A 15,811-nucleotide genomic window follows, 5' to 3' on the forward strand; every position below is an offset into this window, starting at 1 on the left:
ATTTATTCTGTATCTTATCCTGTTATGAGGTGGTGCAGTCAAAAAGAAGGTTTTGGGTTAGAGGTTTTTTTCCTGTGGGGAGTTTGTATGTTCACATTTAAATCCAAAAGATTGAGTTCATTACATGGTGGGTTTTCTCCGGGTGATCCGGTTCGCCCAAATCAGCACACAAACATTCTCATGAAAAAAACACCACATCCATCCATCATCCATCATCCATCCCATGGAGGGATGGGGGGACGGTTCCTGCCCTAGACCACGCATGGGGTTCTGGATTTTGTCGCATGTTATTTATATGATTAATGAATTTATTTGTTTAAACAACTGCATTAAAGTGTTTTTGAGCAACAACAAAAAAAAGTTATTAAGTTATCATTATTATTATGCCTGATGCCCATCAGGCAGCAAAAATGGGACAGGCTCCAGCAACCCCCGTGACCCACGAAAGTGGAATAAGCAGTGCAGAAAATTAATCAGAATATAATAAGTACTTGTATTCATATAAATATGTGTGTATGCATATTTATATCAAAGTAAGTATTTATATTTAAACTCATCTATGTATTTACCCAAATATGGACAATTATGAAGCTCAGAGTCAAACATTGCACTTTTCACACCTCCGTTTATTTTAAAACATCAACATATAAAGAACTATATAGTTCTTTAATTTTAGTCTGTTATCCCTACATTGCATGTTTTATATAAATAAAGTTGGCTACAGTTTGCTTATGCTATAGCCTACATTTATCGTGAAATTAAGATCAGACGTTTGAGAGCTCCTGTTACACATATTTTATGTAATTACACCCACTGTGCACCCATACTTATACAAACCCACAATATTAACATCCATTAATTTGTGAAATAGATGTGCTGGACATGCAGGAGGCTGCAGCTGCATTCACATCTGACATCCATTCACATGAGGAGAGTTTGTGGGACAACGGTAACACCACCACAACAAAGCCTTTGGGGTTTCCACGCCGAGTGGCAAATGAATGTAGAGTCGATTATAGGTGGTCAGAATTATTGTTCATAGATTCTCAGAGATTGATGATACAAAACCCGAGAAGACTTTACTGTCATTTAAGGTGTGTCGCATTGATTATTTGTCCGTGATCAGATCAGAACCAGAACTCGGAGATGAAGACCTTGATGATGACAACATTCTGATGGGTGAGGGCCCCTGACTTGATGTAGCTCATAGCCACCTCAAGGGCGAACTCCCCGGGACCAGTGATCGGCTTAACCTGCCGAACCACACCTGGGGTGGTAAACAGATTGGGATTAGCGGGAGGAATGAATCAGATTAATGTCCTGGATGTCGGGAGACTCTTACCCATCACCATGCCCTGGTGGGAACTCTTCTGGATATCAAAAGAAGCTTCATCGTCCGCGGCCAGGATGTCAAAAAACACATCAGTGGTGGCAGGTGAGTGAACCGTGTTAGCAACCGTAACCGTCCGCAGGTAGATGACATCTGACAAAAGAGAAGTTTGTAGATTCAAACCAGGAAATACATTTGAGCCAATCTTGTCCTGTAGAGTATTTGCTCTCTGGTTGGAAATAAACTCAATCTCAGATTTATTTTGTTGAGGTTACCTTTTGGTTCGCTGAAGTCTCTGAAGGTGGGCAGAGAGACGGCCGTGTGGGTGATGAGGTGGACTCGGTCCACACTGCAGCTGAAGTCATTGGGAGGGCAGGACTTGATGCAACGCATGCTGGTGGAAGCGTCTTGTGTGGATCTGCAGGGAGGACAGAAGAAAAGGTTGCAACCCCTGAAAAACCCCAATGAGCTCTGTGGGTAACCAAAGACCATACGCCTTGACAGGACGCTCAACTCTGTGGAAGTCTCCAACATAATGACAAGACTCAGTCTTGAACACAATCTTAAAAACCTGCAAAGAGAAAACACCTTTGCAAGGTGTTATGTTTGAGGTCATTGCCACAAAGATGATGGCACAAAATTCTGCAACAGGAGAGAACAAAATCACATTTATCACATGTGAAACCAAGGAAAAATCATGATTTGGACAGGATTTGCAAAAAAAAAAGTCCACTTCAAGCTAGTACACAGTTATTACCATTAGATTTTTTGTAATTTTGGATTTTGGACAGAAAACATTTACCACATCGTCCATATTTTTTATAAATTTTAATCAGTTCCATATCCATTGAAGACCAAAACCATCAGGAGGAAAGTAAAACAGTGGAAAATACCTATGTATGGTTGCTCCAAAGAGAAATTCCAAGCAACACCAATGGAATCATTTACGACAAATTAAATGATAGCTTGTATGATAGTCGTATTTTTATTTTTCTTTGCTTATTTTTGATTACCGGTGTGTGATCGTGTGTGAATACTGTCGATAGAGATGCCATCATTAATAAATAATCCTGTCAGAAATCCTAAATTCCTTTTCTTACTTTGTAAAGATTATTTTTGACTTTGCGCGTCATGTAATGCTTGGAAATCTTCACATTAGATTCTGTTTTGAGCCACATGGGAAAGAACATGATGGTTCCCTCCCTGTTTCCAGTCTTGATGCTAAGATATGCTACGTGGCTTTGGTTTTAGCGTACAGACACAACAGCAGAGACGACCTTAAAACCGTGATTTATTTTTAAAAAACACACAAGCACAATTTCTCTATAAGAAATTTTGCCTCATTTAATTTTACGGGGGTATAAAAAAGGTTGGGTGAAACTGAAAGGCACTACTTGAACAAAAGACTGAACACAATAGTAATAGACATTAAAAACGGCAAATGTTTCCTTTAATTTCACGTGTAAAACGGAAAAGTTCTTGATGGCTGGAAGAATTCCTCGTGCGTGACAAACACGGCAATCTTGGCCATGTAGAGATGGGACGTCCCGTAGCGAATCAGCTTCATCTCCACCGTCAGAAAGAAGTCCCGGGGGCGTGTCAGGGCCCGGTGTAGGGAGATCTCTCCTCCGTAAGAGTGCTGATTCACGCCGAAGTATCCCTCCTCGTCTCCGGAAACTATCTCGAACACTATTTTGTCTCCCGGCGCGGAATTGGAGGGTCCCATCCGGAAAACGTCAACGGGGACGGGGGTGGTGGTGGGGAAGCTGATGTTGTAGAAGGAGATCCTCAAGGGGAGCGACAAACATGACGCGGGGTCCCGTGTCAACGCGCAAATTACGCGCTCGCAACGGCTGAAAGGGAAAGAATGAGATGCTCATTGGAGGGTGGGCAAAAACGTCCGCATGCATCGGTAAATGAGGAAGGGGTTGACAGATAGATCGAGGGAGGGACGGATGCGGACCGCCAAAGTATGCCAAGAGAGATCACGAGATGTCAAATCGGGATAGAATGATAAAGGACAGCATGGCGTTTAACACAAGGACAAACCTACTTTGCTTCACAAGTCTTACCCCTGAGATGCTTGCCGGAAGTTTGCGGGGCAATCGAAGGACAGGCATCGGAATCCTCCCTGGATGTTGAAGCAGCTTTCAGACACGGAGCACGTATGACTTCCTGTTGCACACTCATCAATATCTGACAGCAAACAAGGGGCGTAGGTTAGCAGAAATGTCAAGTCAAAGTCAGCTTTATTGTCAAGTGTACCATATATGCACGACATACAGCACAGATGAAATTGCAGTCGTCTCTGACCCACGGTAGACAGGCAGTACAACACAGACAGTACAACAGGCAGTACAACACAGGCAGAACAACACAGACAGTACATCAGACAGTACAGCACCAAGTATGTGATGAAACACAAAGGGATGGTAAAAAATCTCTATACACTATGTATACTGTAAAGAGATGTATAGAGATGTAATGTAATGGGGTGTTACAGATTTCGCGAATATGCAGATGACGCCAACCTTGACATGTGCGCCCATTGGGGGAAAGGGTATAGCCGGTGGGAGGGCAGGTGCAGTAAAAGTTCCCCGGGGTGTTGGTGCAGCGGTAGGAGCAGATGTGACCTCCGGTGGGCAGGGCGCACTCGTCAATATCTTCACATGTTATCCCATCGATGTCGCTCAGCTGGTAACCACGACGACAGTAGCAGTGGTAGGAGCCAAAGACGTTGGCGCACTCCTGGCTGCAGGGGTTGTCCTCGCACTCGTTGACGTCTAGATCGGAGATAGTTTTCACGCATTCGTCCTCATCTTATTCCCCTTTCACTTTAGCATAAATTGGAATGTTACCTTCGCAGTTTCTGCCATCCTGGGATAGTTTAAAACCAGTGGCGCAGCCGCAGTGGTAGGACCCCTCTGTATTGTCACACTTGTGGGCACATAGTCTTCCTGGATAATGCCTGCATTCGTTGATATCTAAAGAAGACGAAGGACAGACTATGCATGCAAAACTCCATCCATATCCCAACTCCTTATAATCTGTACAATCTAGTCGTACCTTCGCACAGTTTCGTGATGCTGTTGAACGCGTAGCCCGGTCTGCATTCACACCTGTACGTGCCCACCAGGTTGACGCAACTGTGGTCGCCGCAAACGCCGCCGCCGTGACACTCATCGATATCTGAGACAGGAAAGGGAGGAGTTACGTTTTGGGGGGGAAATTTAAGAAAGAGATGTTTGGATTTTTGCCTCAAAATCAGGTATTCCACCGTCGCAATGCATGCCGTCCTCCGTTAGATGATACCCCCTCCCGCACTGGACCGTGTTCCTGCGACAACTGTACGATCCCATCGTGTTGATGCACACCTCGCCCGCCAAGCAGGGATTGGTACGGACCACACACTCGTTGATATCTGAGAGGAAACGCATTTTAGTAACACTAGCAGTACAACACAATACAAGGCGATATACTCACCGATACAGCTGCCAATGGCGTCCTGGATGAAGCCGCTTTTGCACGTCTCCTTTGGGCGGCAACGGAACGATCCGGCTGTGTTTGTGCAGAGGAAGTCCGGTCCGCAGTTGTGGGTTCCTAAAGTACACTCGTCTATATCTGCAAGAGAGACCATGAAGCGTTACAACCTACAGGTCATGCATGGGAGAGGATTCGCGTGTTTTTTGGCGCGGTTACCTTCACAGGCGTTGTCGTCTCTGAGTTCATACCCGGTCCCGCAGCTGATTTCCCTCTGACAGCGAAACGAGCCCTCGGTGTTGATGCAAGCTTGTCCGATGACACAGGTGTGAACGCCGATCAGACACTCGTTCACGTCTGATGAGAGACAGGCGACGACTTTTAATTTGTTATCAACTAAAGTGTGAAGCGCTTTACGTTTTGACCTGCTGGTTGGGTCACATGAAAACCTCGAGGGTCACCTTAGTTACCTTCACAGGTAACCCCATCCTTTTGGAGGTGGTATCCGTGGTGACACGCGCATGTCCCGTTACCGACACACAGTTGGGAGCAGTTGGCGTCTGAAAACAGCAGAAATGCACACGAAGAAGACATTGGTACACATCCTTATGTGACCTTTGTTGCCTCAGCTCCAGGTTCGGAATCACAGGAAGACAAACGAAGGATCCGAACCTGCACAGTCCACCGGCGCCTCCTCGAGTTTGACAGTAACGTTGGATTTGGGTTTTTCTACTGGTTCTATGAAACAGAAGGGGAAATATTCACACATTGCGAGTCCAGGAGTCTCTGGTGACGCTAAGTCCCCCCCCGTGTTTGTGTTTGTCCGACAAAAGCTACCCCAACACCGGCTGGCCCTTGCTGCCATTTGGCGAGGTGTCTTCAGACAGCAGGGGGTCTGTGAATGACCGTCACCCCATTTATCTAACCCTTCATGGGAACAAAGCTGCTTTATCTGCCCTTAGTAACGCCGTCTGATTGAACAAAGAGCGTTTGCTCCTCTTCAGGATTCCAGAAGTCTGGCTCAACGTCAGATAAGATAAACTCGAGTTCAGTCGGACACATCTGACTTAAAGGTTTGTTCACTTTTTTGTTACCTAAATCAGCTGCTTCGGGTTCCTCTGTGGCGTTTTTGCTGCAGCAGCTTTTGGCGGCGACCCCGCACCGTTGCCCTAGCAACAAACCCGGGAGTTCGCAACTCGACCCCTGGCCCGCCATCATGAGACCGAGGAGGCAGCAGTCGCAACACATCTGAGGAAGGGAGGGAGGAACAACGCCCCGCATTGATTAGTCGAGTTGACCTCGCAAGGAGTAAAGGTCGAAGATCGGAAGACAACCTGAGATATTCTGGTTTCCCAGGGGTCTCCTTGGAAGAAGGGTCGCTCACATGCCCCCTGACCGCGGGCCGTTTTTATACCCCCGTCACAGAGGAGGTCTCCTGCTGCTGCTGCACAGCACTGCTCCTGGGCGATCCTGCAAAACCAACAGCAAGAAGACGTGACCTTCGACCTTCTTCCTCCACCCCGGACACCGACCAGGTGTTAACAGCCCAACCGGGAGCTGTAGGGTAAAAAATACCCTGGGAGGGGGCAGTTAACGCCATTTCTTAATGCGGAGTCACCATGTGGCAATCCTCTTCTTTAGTCGCACAAATCAATCGCGACCCCGGAGGTATGACCTCCTTTCTCCATGTGCACGTTTCATCGTGCACAATTTCTCACAAAAATGCATACCCCCCCCTTTGGTCTCGGGGCCCCGTTTAGAGAAACCAGGTGTTACCTACCTGCAGAATGGGGACGAAGAGATGAGGGGGAGGGTCGTACAGTCTTGTCCTCTCAGGCCCCAGGTCCTCCCGTTCTGGCAGCACTCCTGAACGGCGGGGGGCGGGATCTCTGCGGCGTTGGGACGAAGGCATGAGCGTTACACCAACATCCAGCCCCCCCAGGAGCATGTCGATTCTTCAAAATGATAGCTATAAGGCTTAAATATACTCAATTTATATATGAAAATAAAAAACGACCAATAGCGTTCGCAGACTTCCCTAAGGTGGGCGGAGTCAGACGTTAAAACTCTGAACACGTGGAACCAGTCTGGTTCCAGATTCATTAGATCCATCAAGATTACAGTTTAATTTAAATTACATACTACATTTTTATTTGTAACATCTTTTTTTTTTTTTTTTTAAAAAGCAATAAAATCTGCTTTTTAAAACAAATTCTTGTTTCTTTCCAGTAAACAAACACAAACATCTGCAGACAGGAGGCCCGTTTGCCTCTTTTAATAATTTATTCATTCGTTTTGTGACTGAATTCTACTAATTTCCTCTTCTGTTTTTATTTTTTCAGAAACTTTTTTTTCAGTTTATTTACTTTGATTAAATCTCCGTTCCTGCTGAGGCCCCAGAATGGCTGCGTCTAGCTCCTGGTTTCAGTCCGGTTCTGGTCTTACCTTGTCCACGCAGAACTCCGCACAGCCACCCCAGATTTATTATTATTATTATCCACTGCGCCATCGCGTCACCCCCCCACTTTGAAACGCCTGATTCTCCACTGACCGGCGGCAGCTGACGGTGCGTCTCCTGCTGCCGGAGCGCCTCAATCTGAGGGGGCGGGGGCTGCGGCCCCCCTCTGCCCCTTCCCCCAGCCCCAAATGGTGGGGGTGACGGATCCGGGAGGGGGGGGGGCGGGGAGAAAGACTGGGCTCATTTATTTACTCTTAGAAAGTCCAAAGTAGTTGTTTGTTGAACGGAAATAAGATAAACAGGAAGAGACATTTTTAAGAAAACGCGATTTAAAAAAAAAAAGTTGATTTCAATAATAAATATTCGAAATAATTACTTAAATATATTTAATATCATATATAAATGGTATGTATAGTATATATAATAAAAATAGCAATAGATTTACATTATTTAATATTAATATATTAATTTAATAAATTTAGCGTAAAATATTTGAATATATTAAATACTATGTTTAAATACTTTAAATAATCTTGATGAATACATAACATTTTATTATTTTTATATATTTTCTATTTTATTCTATTTCTTATATCAGAAAGGTAAACCTTAAAAATATTAGAATAAAACCAAGTTTGTTAAATGTTTTTATGACTTCCTCCTCTAACTGTATTAACGGTATTACACATTCAAGAATAACCCGAAAATTTAAAAAATGCAGATTCAAAAATTTGTTGTTTGATAAAATTTTGTGAACAGATTTTAATTCATGTAAAATAAAATAAAAATTCCAATGGAAGCAAAGCATAAGTCAGATGCACATGTAACCGTTTATTATAAATACTGTAAATGCAGGTATTTCATCATACAGGCCGTGTGAAATAAATAAAAACAACAGCGCTGAAGTTGATTTGTTTCCACACAGGAGAGTAAAGTGACCGAAACAACAATAAGGCGTGAGGAAACTCATGGGGGGGGGGCTGATGGCGGCGTCTTGCATTATCTGAGACTCTCCTGCTGGAAAAATAAAACCTAAACCAACGAAGACGATAAAAACACGTCTGGGATGAACGAGTGACATCAGCCTGTAGCTGCACACGAGAACAAACAGCAATGAAAACAACGACTCTATTGCAGTAAAACGATGCAAATAAAAATCTGTATCCATGGAAACGTCTTACATGCGTTACTCACAAAAAAATAATAATCTTTAATTTTTTTTTTCTCTTATTTTGTTCGTGGGGCTGTTATGTGTAAGCGACACCTGAAGCTAACAGCCAATCAGAGACGTGCTTCTGGGTTCCTTCACAGGAAATAACATTCTATGTTACAGACTTTAAAAAACTTCCTCCATCTCTACTAAACGAACTTATTTAGTATTGCGTTGGTGTTTGGTTTTTTTTTTAATATCATAATGCAAACATTACAAAAACATGATTCGCAGCTGGAGACGCCTCCCCCCGGGGAGGAAGACTCCTCTATGTGGCCTCTATCTTCGTCTGTCCCTCCTCTTTGGTTTTGTCCGTCGTATTTGACCCCTTCTCCTGGGTTTCCGGGGGCGTCGGCGGTTCGTCTGCAGGTTGTTCTCCCGCCCCGGGCGAGCTGGGGGATTTCCTGTCCTTATCTTTGCCTTCCTCCTCTCGTTGCTCCGCCCCCACCGCCGGCGGAGTTGAGGGGCCGTCGCCGCCGGCGGTGACCTTAACGTCCGTTTCCATCTTCTCCCCCTCCTCCGCCGCTGTCGCCTCCTCCTCCGTGGAAGGCAGGTCCTCCTCTACAGGAGGGATGCCCTCCCCCAGGAGACCTTGCATTTTGTCGTCTTCCACGGGAGTCAAGCCCATGTCCATCATCTCCTCTTCCTCTTCTTCGTCGATCTCGTCCTCCAGAGGCGGGATCATCTGCTCTTCTCGCCCCCCAGGGAAGACTTTGTCCGGGTAAACTTGTTTCAGCTGCTCCTCGAAGTAGTCCTCCAAATACAGACCGGCGCTGCCCACCTCTGAGGTCACCTGATTGGTGGAGCGCAAAGAAATATCAACCAATGAGGGCTGACTTCTCGACACAAATGGGTGTTTTAGCAGTAAATAAATCTAATACCTTATAATATTTTGCACAGTTGAAAAAAATGAGCCTGACGTCTGCGACAAACTCCTCCGGGGTCTGATAGAACTCCCCCTCCCTCGCCTTGGACCGCAGCTTCCGCTTCACGATGGACAAATCCATCGGCGTCTTGATCAGCTCCTTATACCTCTTCGTCTCCTGCGTCAGACAAAATAAAAAAAGGTCAAAGTTCAACCGCTAACGGGTCCGAGGTGACGATCGGACTTTCGGCAGCCGCTTCAGAGACGCTGGATTTATGCTGAAGCACGGCGGCGACTGACAGGATAATTACACGGTGTGTCGTAAAAAGATTTCGCACGTTGATTAGTTTCTGCGTTTGCGTATTTCAAAACGGTCGTGATTTTAAAATAACAAGGAGGGTAAAACGATACAACACAAACACAGGCGTCAGACGAGGAAGTGTTTTCACATCGCTGTCAGAGACCTCGCTGCGGTGAAACTTTACTCAAACACGAATATATAAAATTTCCTCATATTGCAAATTTCAAATCCACAATCCCGTCGTTCTTGACCTCTTTACAAACATCTGACGAAGTACATATTTGTGTATTTCGTGAGCATCACTTACTGTCTTTGCGATTAAAACTTTATTGACACATGCAGTCACTTACAGAAGGTTGCGCCGCCTGCTGGAAGTCGGTGCTGATGTCGTTGCAGAACAGACGCAGCAGCAGCCTCTCGCACTTCTGCACACAGAAACACACACCGTTAATATCCGGCTGTTGTCTTTTAAAGCGCAAATCCTTATATGGTCGAAGATGGGCGGAGCTACCCGTCGATCCACCGGCGTGAAGTCCTCCGACACGGGGTCGTCCTTCTTGTCGCAGTCGTACTCCATCTCAGGGGAACAGACGTCGCGGCAGAAGGAGCAGAACCACTCGCCGCTGCGGAGAGACGTCAGGACCAGAGGGGGTTGTTAGGACAGGCGCTGTGATTGGCCGACGCCAGCTGGTTACGGTCACATGTCCCCCACACGGACAGGGGTCAAGAACCGATACATCAGCTGGGAAAAGATATAAATTCCAAGGTGGAAACAATCGAGACTTTTGACTGAACTGCTGCCAATAAGAACAGTAACGCTCCCGGCTCTATGCTGGCGCGTGATTGGCTGCCTAGAGCTGGGGGGAGGGATGCAGGAGGCTGCAGAAGGAAGGATGGAAGTGTCACAAGAACATCAGCAGCACTCGTCATCCCTCATTCTTCCAGAAGGGGGAGACAACCTCTGTGCAGCAGATTCAACATTATAACGATAAAACATTTCATCAACGCTTCATAGATCACCTATAGATTATTTAGATCAGCTGATGATCGATGGGCTACCTGGGGGACTCGTTCAGGGAGGGGATGTGGCACGTCAGATGGAACACTTTGGGACACTTATCGCAGCAGAGCAGCTCCCCCCCGTTCTGGCACACGGCGCACCAGTCCTCGTTGGGATCGTCGTCCGGCTCCGCGCTCTTCTGGGCCCCCGGTTTCCCCGGATACTGGGGGTCCTGCTCTTTAGCCGCTTTGGACTCCGGTCGGGGCGGCGGCGGCGGGGCGGGGGCCCTCGCCTGCTGCCGCGGCTTCGACTGGGACCCGGTGCTGCTGTCCGGCAGGCTGGACTGGACCTGCGGGCAGAAAAACGACTCGTCGATAAAAAGTCCGACGGGAGACTGAAAGGCATTCTGGGATGGAATCGGGGCGTCTCTCTTACGAAGCTGACTTCATCCTCGTCCTCTGGCTCGTCTTTGATGACGATGACGGGCCCCGGCGACGCCCTTTTCCTTCGTTTGGTGGTGGGGGCAGACGGAGACTCGAAGTGGTGTTTAAAGGTGGCAGCCCTTCGTACACGGAGGGGGGGGGGGTGAAAAAGGAAACGGTTAGCGTCACGTTTCACAGATGGAGTCGTTCATTGAAGGTGCGCTGGTGAAGCTGATGGAGAGTGGAGGATCTCACCCCGATGAAGACGGCTTGGCCACTGGGGAGTTCTGCCTCACTTGAACTGCAGGAGAGGAAGACGAGTGAGGATGAAGATCTTTATTTATTTCACCTGGAGTCTCACAGCTAACGCTAATGCTAGCGACCTGTTTTGTGGTGGAACGCGCTGGTCTTGTCCATCGGCGCCGCGGCGGTGCTGGGGGGGTAGCAGCTGGGTTTGGGGATGGAGACGGTGATGGACGGGACGAAGCCGCTCGCCTCCCCCCTCCTGGCTGACGGCGAATCCATGAAGCTCCGCTTTAGGACAAAAAAAAAAATTTTTTTTAAAAAGGCCTGACTGTGAATCGACACCCAATCGATGCTCAGTCTCTGATATCATGTGACCTAAACGCACACTGACCTCCTGCAGTGCCGAGTGATGGGCGGCCCCCCCTCCGGCGGCCTGCGGCGGGTAGCGCTGCAGCGTCTGCGGCGCGTCCATGGATTTACCGGGGAAGCTGGGGCCTTGGATAAGCTCCCTCAGGGACTGGAGGGGGGTGAAATCACACGCCTAGATGTGACGCTCTGCTGACACCCACGTCGGCACCCCACCCCCCACCCCCCGACTGGGCCTCACTCACCTGAGCGCCGGGGAACGGCGCACTGTGGAGCGCAGAGGATGTGGGGCTCCTCGTGCTGCAGTGGGAGTTGCTGAATCGGCGTCCCGGCTGGCCTAAACTGGGGGGGACTTGAGACGGGGAGGAGCCGCCGTGGATGGGTCTGGTCGGGGGCGGGGGCGGGGGACCGGCGGGACCCGGGAGCCTGACATTTTGGTACCAGGACCAGTAGCCGGGGGGGCCCTGCCTGTTGGGCTGCTGGGCCAGTTTGTCCACCTGAGGTTGAATCAGCAGCAGGGATTAAAATAAACGGGGATTAAAATGAATCAGACGACCGGGATTAAACTCCGACCTGCATCTGCAGCTGGGCCAGGGTACTCTGTCGCTGCTGCGCCGCCGACACCGACTGGCCTCCGGACGGGGCCTCGGCTCTGGGCCCCACCTGCTGGCTGCTGATGGGGGGCCGGCCCTGGTTTCTCTCCATCACCAGCGACCCTGGAGGCGAAAGGAGCAAACGGAGGAGGGGGGGGGGCACACCCCAGGTGTCAACATCTGTCTGGAACATTTCCAGGTATCGTCTGGTAGGACGGCCCTTAAGTACGATTTAAACACCCTCCTCGAGTTCATCACCGATCAGCTGGAAGTTAACCCATTAGCTGCCAAAGATTGACCCTAACACCTAAATAACCTTCCAACCCTGACTGTAGAAATACCTAAACCCCTCCTCAGAGACAAACTGTCCCACGTATTATCTATCTATCTATCTATCTATCTATCTATCTATCTATCTATCTATCTATCTATCTATCTCTATCGGAAGACACACGGAAGTAAACCTCACTATGAATGACAAGGAATGTGCATTCTAGCAGTGGTACAAAGACAAGAGCAGTTTGCATGCCTGTATCCATCTGTTCATGAACCTGATTTTCTAGTTTCTGGTTGGATCATAACAGAAAAAACAAAACAAAACTTCTATCTGCACTTCTATTGTAACCGCAAAGAGCTTATAGAAGAGAATGATATGTTCTCTAAGCTCGAAATAAAACGACACACAAACATTTCCTGGAATTCGGTGCCGGATGATCTTACCGAGGTCGACGTTTGTGGCCCAGAATCCAGAGCGACACTGAAAGCGAACTGAAGTCTGGGGGACGATGGAGGGGTTGCAGCTGGCTCTCATCAGGTAATGGATCTGAAAAAGGATCTGGAAGACGAAAACAGAGCTAAATGTTTTCACGTCGGAGACATTCGGTGACTTTTCGATCGATTAAATCGTTACGGGGCGCTCACCAGTCTCTTGCAGTACAGCAGGGCTGTTCCGCTGTGGCTGGCCGTGGCCCACTTGGTGAAGCTGATGACGTGGTCCAGGTGCCGGCGCAGAGAGTTCACGTCTTCCTGCTGCTTTTTCAAACCCGACTCGTGGTCCTTCGTCAAGCTCTGGGGGGAATCACAGGCGTGAAACGGCAAGAACCAAATATATCTCAGTGGTGTGAGCGTGCAGATCAAACCCACCTGCAGCTGGTTGATCAGAATCTTTCCCTTCTTGTTGATCTCCATGATCAGGTTGCAGATGGACCTCTTTATCTCGTTGGTCACAAACTGCCGGTTTTCCTCAACGTGCTGGAGTCTGGGAATCAACAGTGAAAATATAGATTTATCTTTAAAGCCATTTTCAAGGAAAATACCCCTCCTGACTAAACCAAACGGCTGACTTTACCCCGTGCTGATGCAGCTGGACACCTCCTCAATGGCCTTTCTTTTCTCTTGCAGCTGCTGGGTCATGTTCTCCAGATACTGCCTGTGGTTTCTGTAAGCATCCTCCAGAAACTGGTAGCTGGAGACAAAACGACACGTCAGTGTGAGATGTGGAAGGACAGGACGGTATCTCTGATTTACTTTTATTGTAAGAAGCAGAAAAGAGAACATACTTGTGATCCTTGTGCTTCAGCAGTTGACAGTCTCGACAGGTGAGTCGGTCACACGTCTCACAGAACAGCTTCAGCGGCTCCTGCTTGTGGACGTCGCAAAATACGGGCTTTTGTGTGGAAGTGCCGACTGCTTCTGGAATAAAGACGACGAGGAAATGAATTGGGAGTCATGATTCACGTCCCGCCAGAGCAGCGTCTCTACAATAATCACATCTGGCAGGCAGAACATCCTTCAGGTGACACGGCCGCTCTTGTCAGCTAGGAGCTGCACAGCCTGCAGCCTAAACCTGAGACTGTTTGCAGAATTTTCTTATTCCAATATTTAACGTAGATATTCTCCTGAATTTTCTCATGGAAATTAATAAAACATCTCTATCGTTTTATCTCCATTCAGAATGTTTAATCACCACACGATTGCATAGAACACTGAATTTGCCCCTTTTGGGTTGATTAAATGCGCGATACACGTGCGCCTACCTGAAGACATCTCCTCCTTCTGGCGTATGGTGTGATCCCTGGTGAACTTGACGCGCTGATGAGCCTCAACACACGTCGTGCACAGAAACTCCACACACTCCACACAGTAACCCGTCGCCTCCGTGTTGTCGTCGCAGCTCATGCACACCTTTGCCAAGAAAACGCCAGACAATTAACGACAAGAAGAAGCAGTGTTGATTCAGTTTTACAAGGCGGGTCAGAGGACAGGAACCAAACCTGGCTGGTTTTCTCCACGGTGCTGCTCGGAACCTCGGCGGAGTCCTTGACGAAGAAATTATCCAACACGTCCATTTCCCAGCATTCCTGTCTGCATATCGGGCATCGAATGACACCTACTAGAGAAAGAGGGCAGATCCACTGTTAAATCCACATCCACGCAGTGTGGATTGAGTAATTTGAGACTATATACTGTACATACTGTCACTAATAAAGCTTTGGCTAGCTCTGCTTTAAAGCTGTGCTACACTTAACTGACAATTTATTCTATCCATTTAAGTCAATATTATAGCAGATTTTAGTTTAAAATAACTCATGAGTGTGTATTGATTTCATGCCAGCAGACGACTGGATAATTTGCTTAGTAAAAACCGCTCACAATCCGTCTCAGTTGCCTCAATCCCAATCAGCAATTAAACTTTCCAGTTCAGGCTAATCCTAAAGAACTAATCCAATAGGCAAATCAATCTCACATTGTTTGGTGTTGTCGATGACCGGAAGATGCGACTCTCGCCTCGGATCAGCGTTTCTGAAGGGAGCAGGAATACACTTCTTGCATAGGGAGTGGAGACACGGCAGCAGTTTGGGCTCTCTGTTGTGGAAGCTCATCTTGCAGATGGGACAGGTGTCCATCAGTCCGAAGGTTCCCTGTTGCTTCAGCCTCTCCTCCTCAGCTGGCAAACTTTCTGCCTCGTTCTCCACGATGATGACTATGTCGTCGTTGTCTACATTTTCGGCAATTTCGTCCATTGTTGCTCCGTTTCTTCCCGTTCTTTGCAGATTATCGATTTATCGTTTCAGTCGGAAACAAAGGAAAACGATATTTCGATGCTAACGTTAGATTTATCGCGATTAGCAAACCAAGTAGGGAATATAAGTACTTACATTTTGCCTTATAATATTTAAGACTGAGTTCATCGGATGTACCAAAAGTGTTCAGTGAGCTACAGGTTAGCAGTTTAAGTCAAATCAAAACGTTTTAAATTACAGAAGCTAATTAGCAACCTAGCGTATTCTTACCGCTTATACGCTAGTAACGAAAAAGGTATAAATTCCACGTCTTGTAGTAACTCGTTTTTAAACAGACGAAAGTAAAACATAAAAAATTATTTCAATACGACGCTTAAATTTACAGTATTGGCATAACTAATCGCTTACATTAACGGGAACGAGTAATATTCGTCTACCCGACTCCTGGCTCCAAACAGAGAATAAATGTTACCCAGAAGCCCCTGCGGTATTTTTAGTTACGCTACAGCGTGCGGTT

The 15,811-nt window shown here is 47.3% G+C and overlaps 2 protein-coding genes across 5 annotated transcripts; both read right to left on the minus strand.

Annotated features, from left to right (window-relative positions):
* Positions 1-613: 613 nt before the first annotated feature.
* On the minus strand, positions 614-7,381 carry LOC137589327 (fibulin-1-like). Of its 2 annotated transcripts, XM_068307001.1 has the most exons (16): positions 7,256-7,381; positions 6,591-6,699; positions 6,145-6,280; positions 5,905-6,058; positions 5,483-5,548; positions 5,281-5,370; positions 5,030-5,167; positions 4,814-4,951; positions 4,608-4,751; positions 4,397-4,519; positions 4,189-4,314; positions 3,862-4,113; positions 3,403-3,526; positions 1,606-1,748; positions 1,343-1,483; positions 614-1,267 (listed from the first exon to the last, which is right to left on the minus strand). In XM_068307001.1, exons 1-16 carry the CDS (start codon positions 7,317-7,319, stop codon positions 1,128-1,130), a joined length of 2,088 nt encoding a protein of 695 aa, XP_068163102.1. In that variant the 5' UTR covers positions 7,320-7,381; the 3' UTR covers positions 614-1,127. The 2 variants fall into 2 exon arrangements, with proteins under 2 accessions (XP_068163102.1, XP_068163103.1); XM_068307002.1 differs by lacking the exons at positions 614-1,267; positions 1,343-1,483; positions 1,606-1,748 and adding an exon at positions 2,690-3,183.
* Positions 7,382-8,069: 688 nt separating this feature from the next.
* Positions 8,070-15,737, minus strand: trim24 (tripartite motif containing 24). Of its 3 annotated transcripts, none has more exons than XM_068306999.1 (19): positions 15,018-15,737; positions 14,545-14,660; positions 14,308-14,455; positions 13,831-13,963; positions 13,620-13,736; positions 13,415-13,529; positions 13,193-13,339; positions 12,992-13,106; positions 12,252-12,394; positions 11,924-12,175; positions 11,704-11,829; positions 11,450-11,600; positions 11,322-11,367; positions 11,080-11,206; positions 10,704-10,993; positions 10,156-10,267; positions 9,995-10,069; positions 9,360-9,521; positions 8,070-9,271 (listed from the first exon to the last, which is right to left on the minus strand). In XM_068306999.1, the coding sequence occupies exons 1-19, from the start codon at positions 15,292-15,294 to the stop codon at positions 8,747-8,749; spliced, it is 3,177 nt and encodes a 1,058-aa protein (XP_068163100.1). In that variant the 5' UTR covers positions 15,295-15,737; the 3' UTR covers positions 8,070-8,746. The 3 variants fall into 3 exon arrangements, with proteins under 3 accessions (XP_068163100.1, XP_068163101.1, XP_068163099.1); XM_068307000.1 differs by having other exon boundaries at positions 13,831-13,960; positions 14,545-14,663; XM_068306998.1 differs by having other exon boundaries at positions 14,545-14,663.
* Between the last annotated feature and the right edge of the window lie 74 nt (positions 15,738-15,811).

Source organism: Antennarius striatus, chromosome 22, assembly GCF_040054535.1.
Source record: "Antennarius striatus isolate MH-2024 chromosome 22, ASM4005453v1, whole genome shotgun sequence".
In the NCBI taxonomy this organism is placed as follows: Eukaryota; Metazoa; Chordata; class Actinopteri; order Lophiiformes; family Antennariidae; genus Antennarius; species Antennarius striatus.

Coding starts and splice junctions, on each gene's coding strand:
- trim24 (XM_068306998.1), bottom strand. CDS start 15,294: ATGGACGAAATTGCCGAAAATGTAGACAACGACGACATAGTCATCATC. Junction 11,601..11,703: donor ATCACTCGGCACTGCAGGAG/GTCAGTGTGCGT, acceptor TTTGTCCTAAAG/CGGAGCTTCATGGATTCGCC. Junction 9,522..9,994: donor AGCAGGCGGCGCAACCTTCT/GTAAGTGACTGC, acceptor TGTCTGACGCAG/GAGACGAAGAGGTATAAGGA.
- LOC137589327 (XM_068307001.1), bottom strand. CDS start 7,319: ATGGCGCAGTGGATAATAATAATAATAAATCTGGGGTGGCTGTGCGGA. Junction 1,749..3,402: donor TTCCGGCAAGCATCTCAGGG/GTAAGACTTGTG, acceptor TCCTCCCTGCAG/ATCCACACAAGACGCTTCCA. Junction 1,484..1,605: donor AGACTTCAGCGAACCAAAAG/GTAACCTCAACA, acceptor CTCTTTTGTCAG/ATGTCATCTACCTGCGGACG.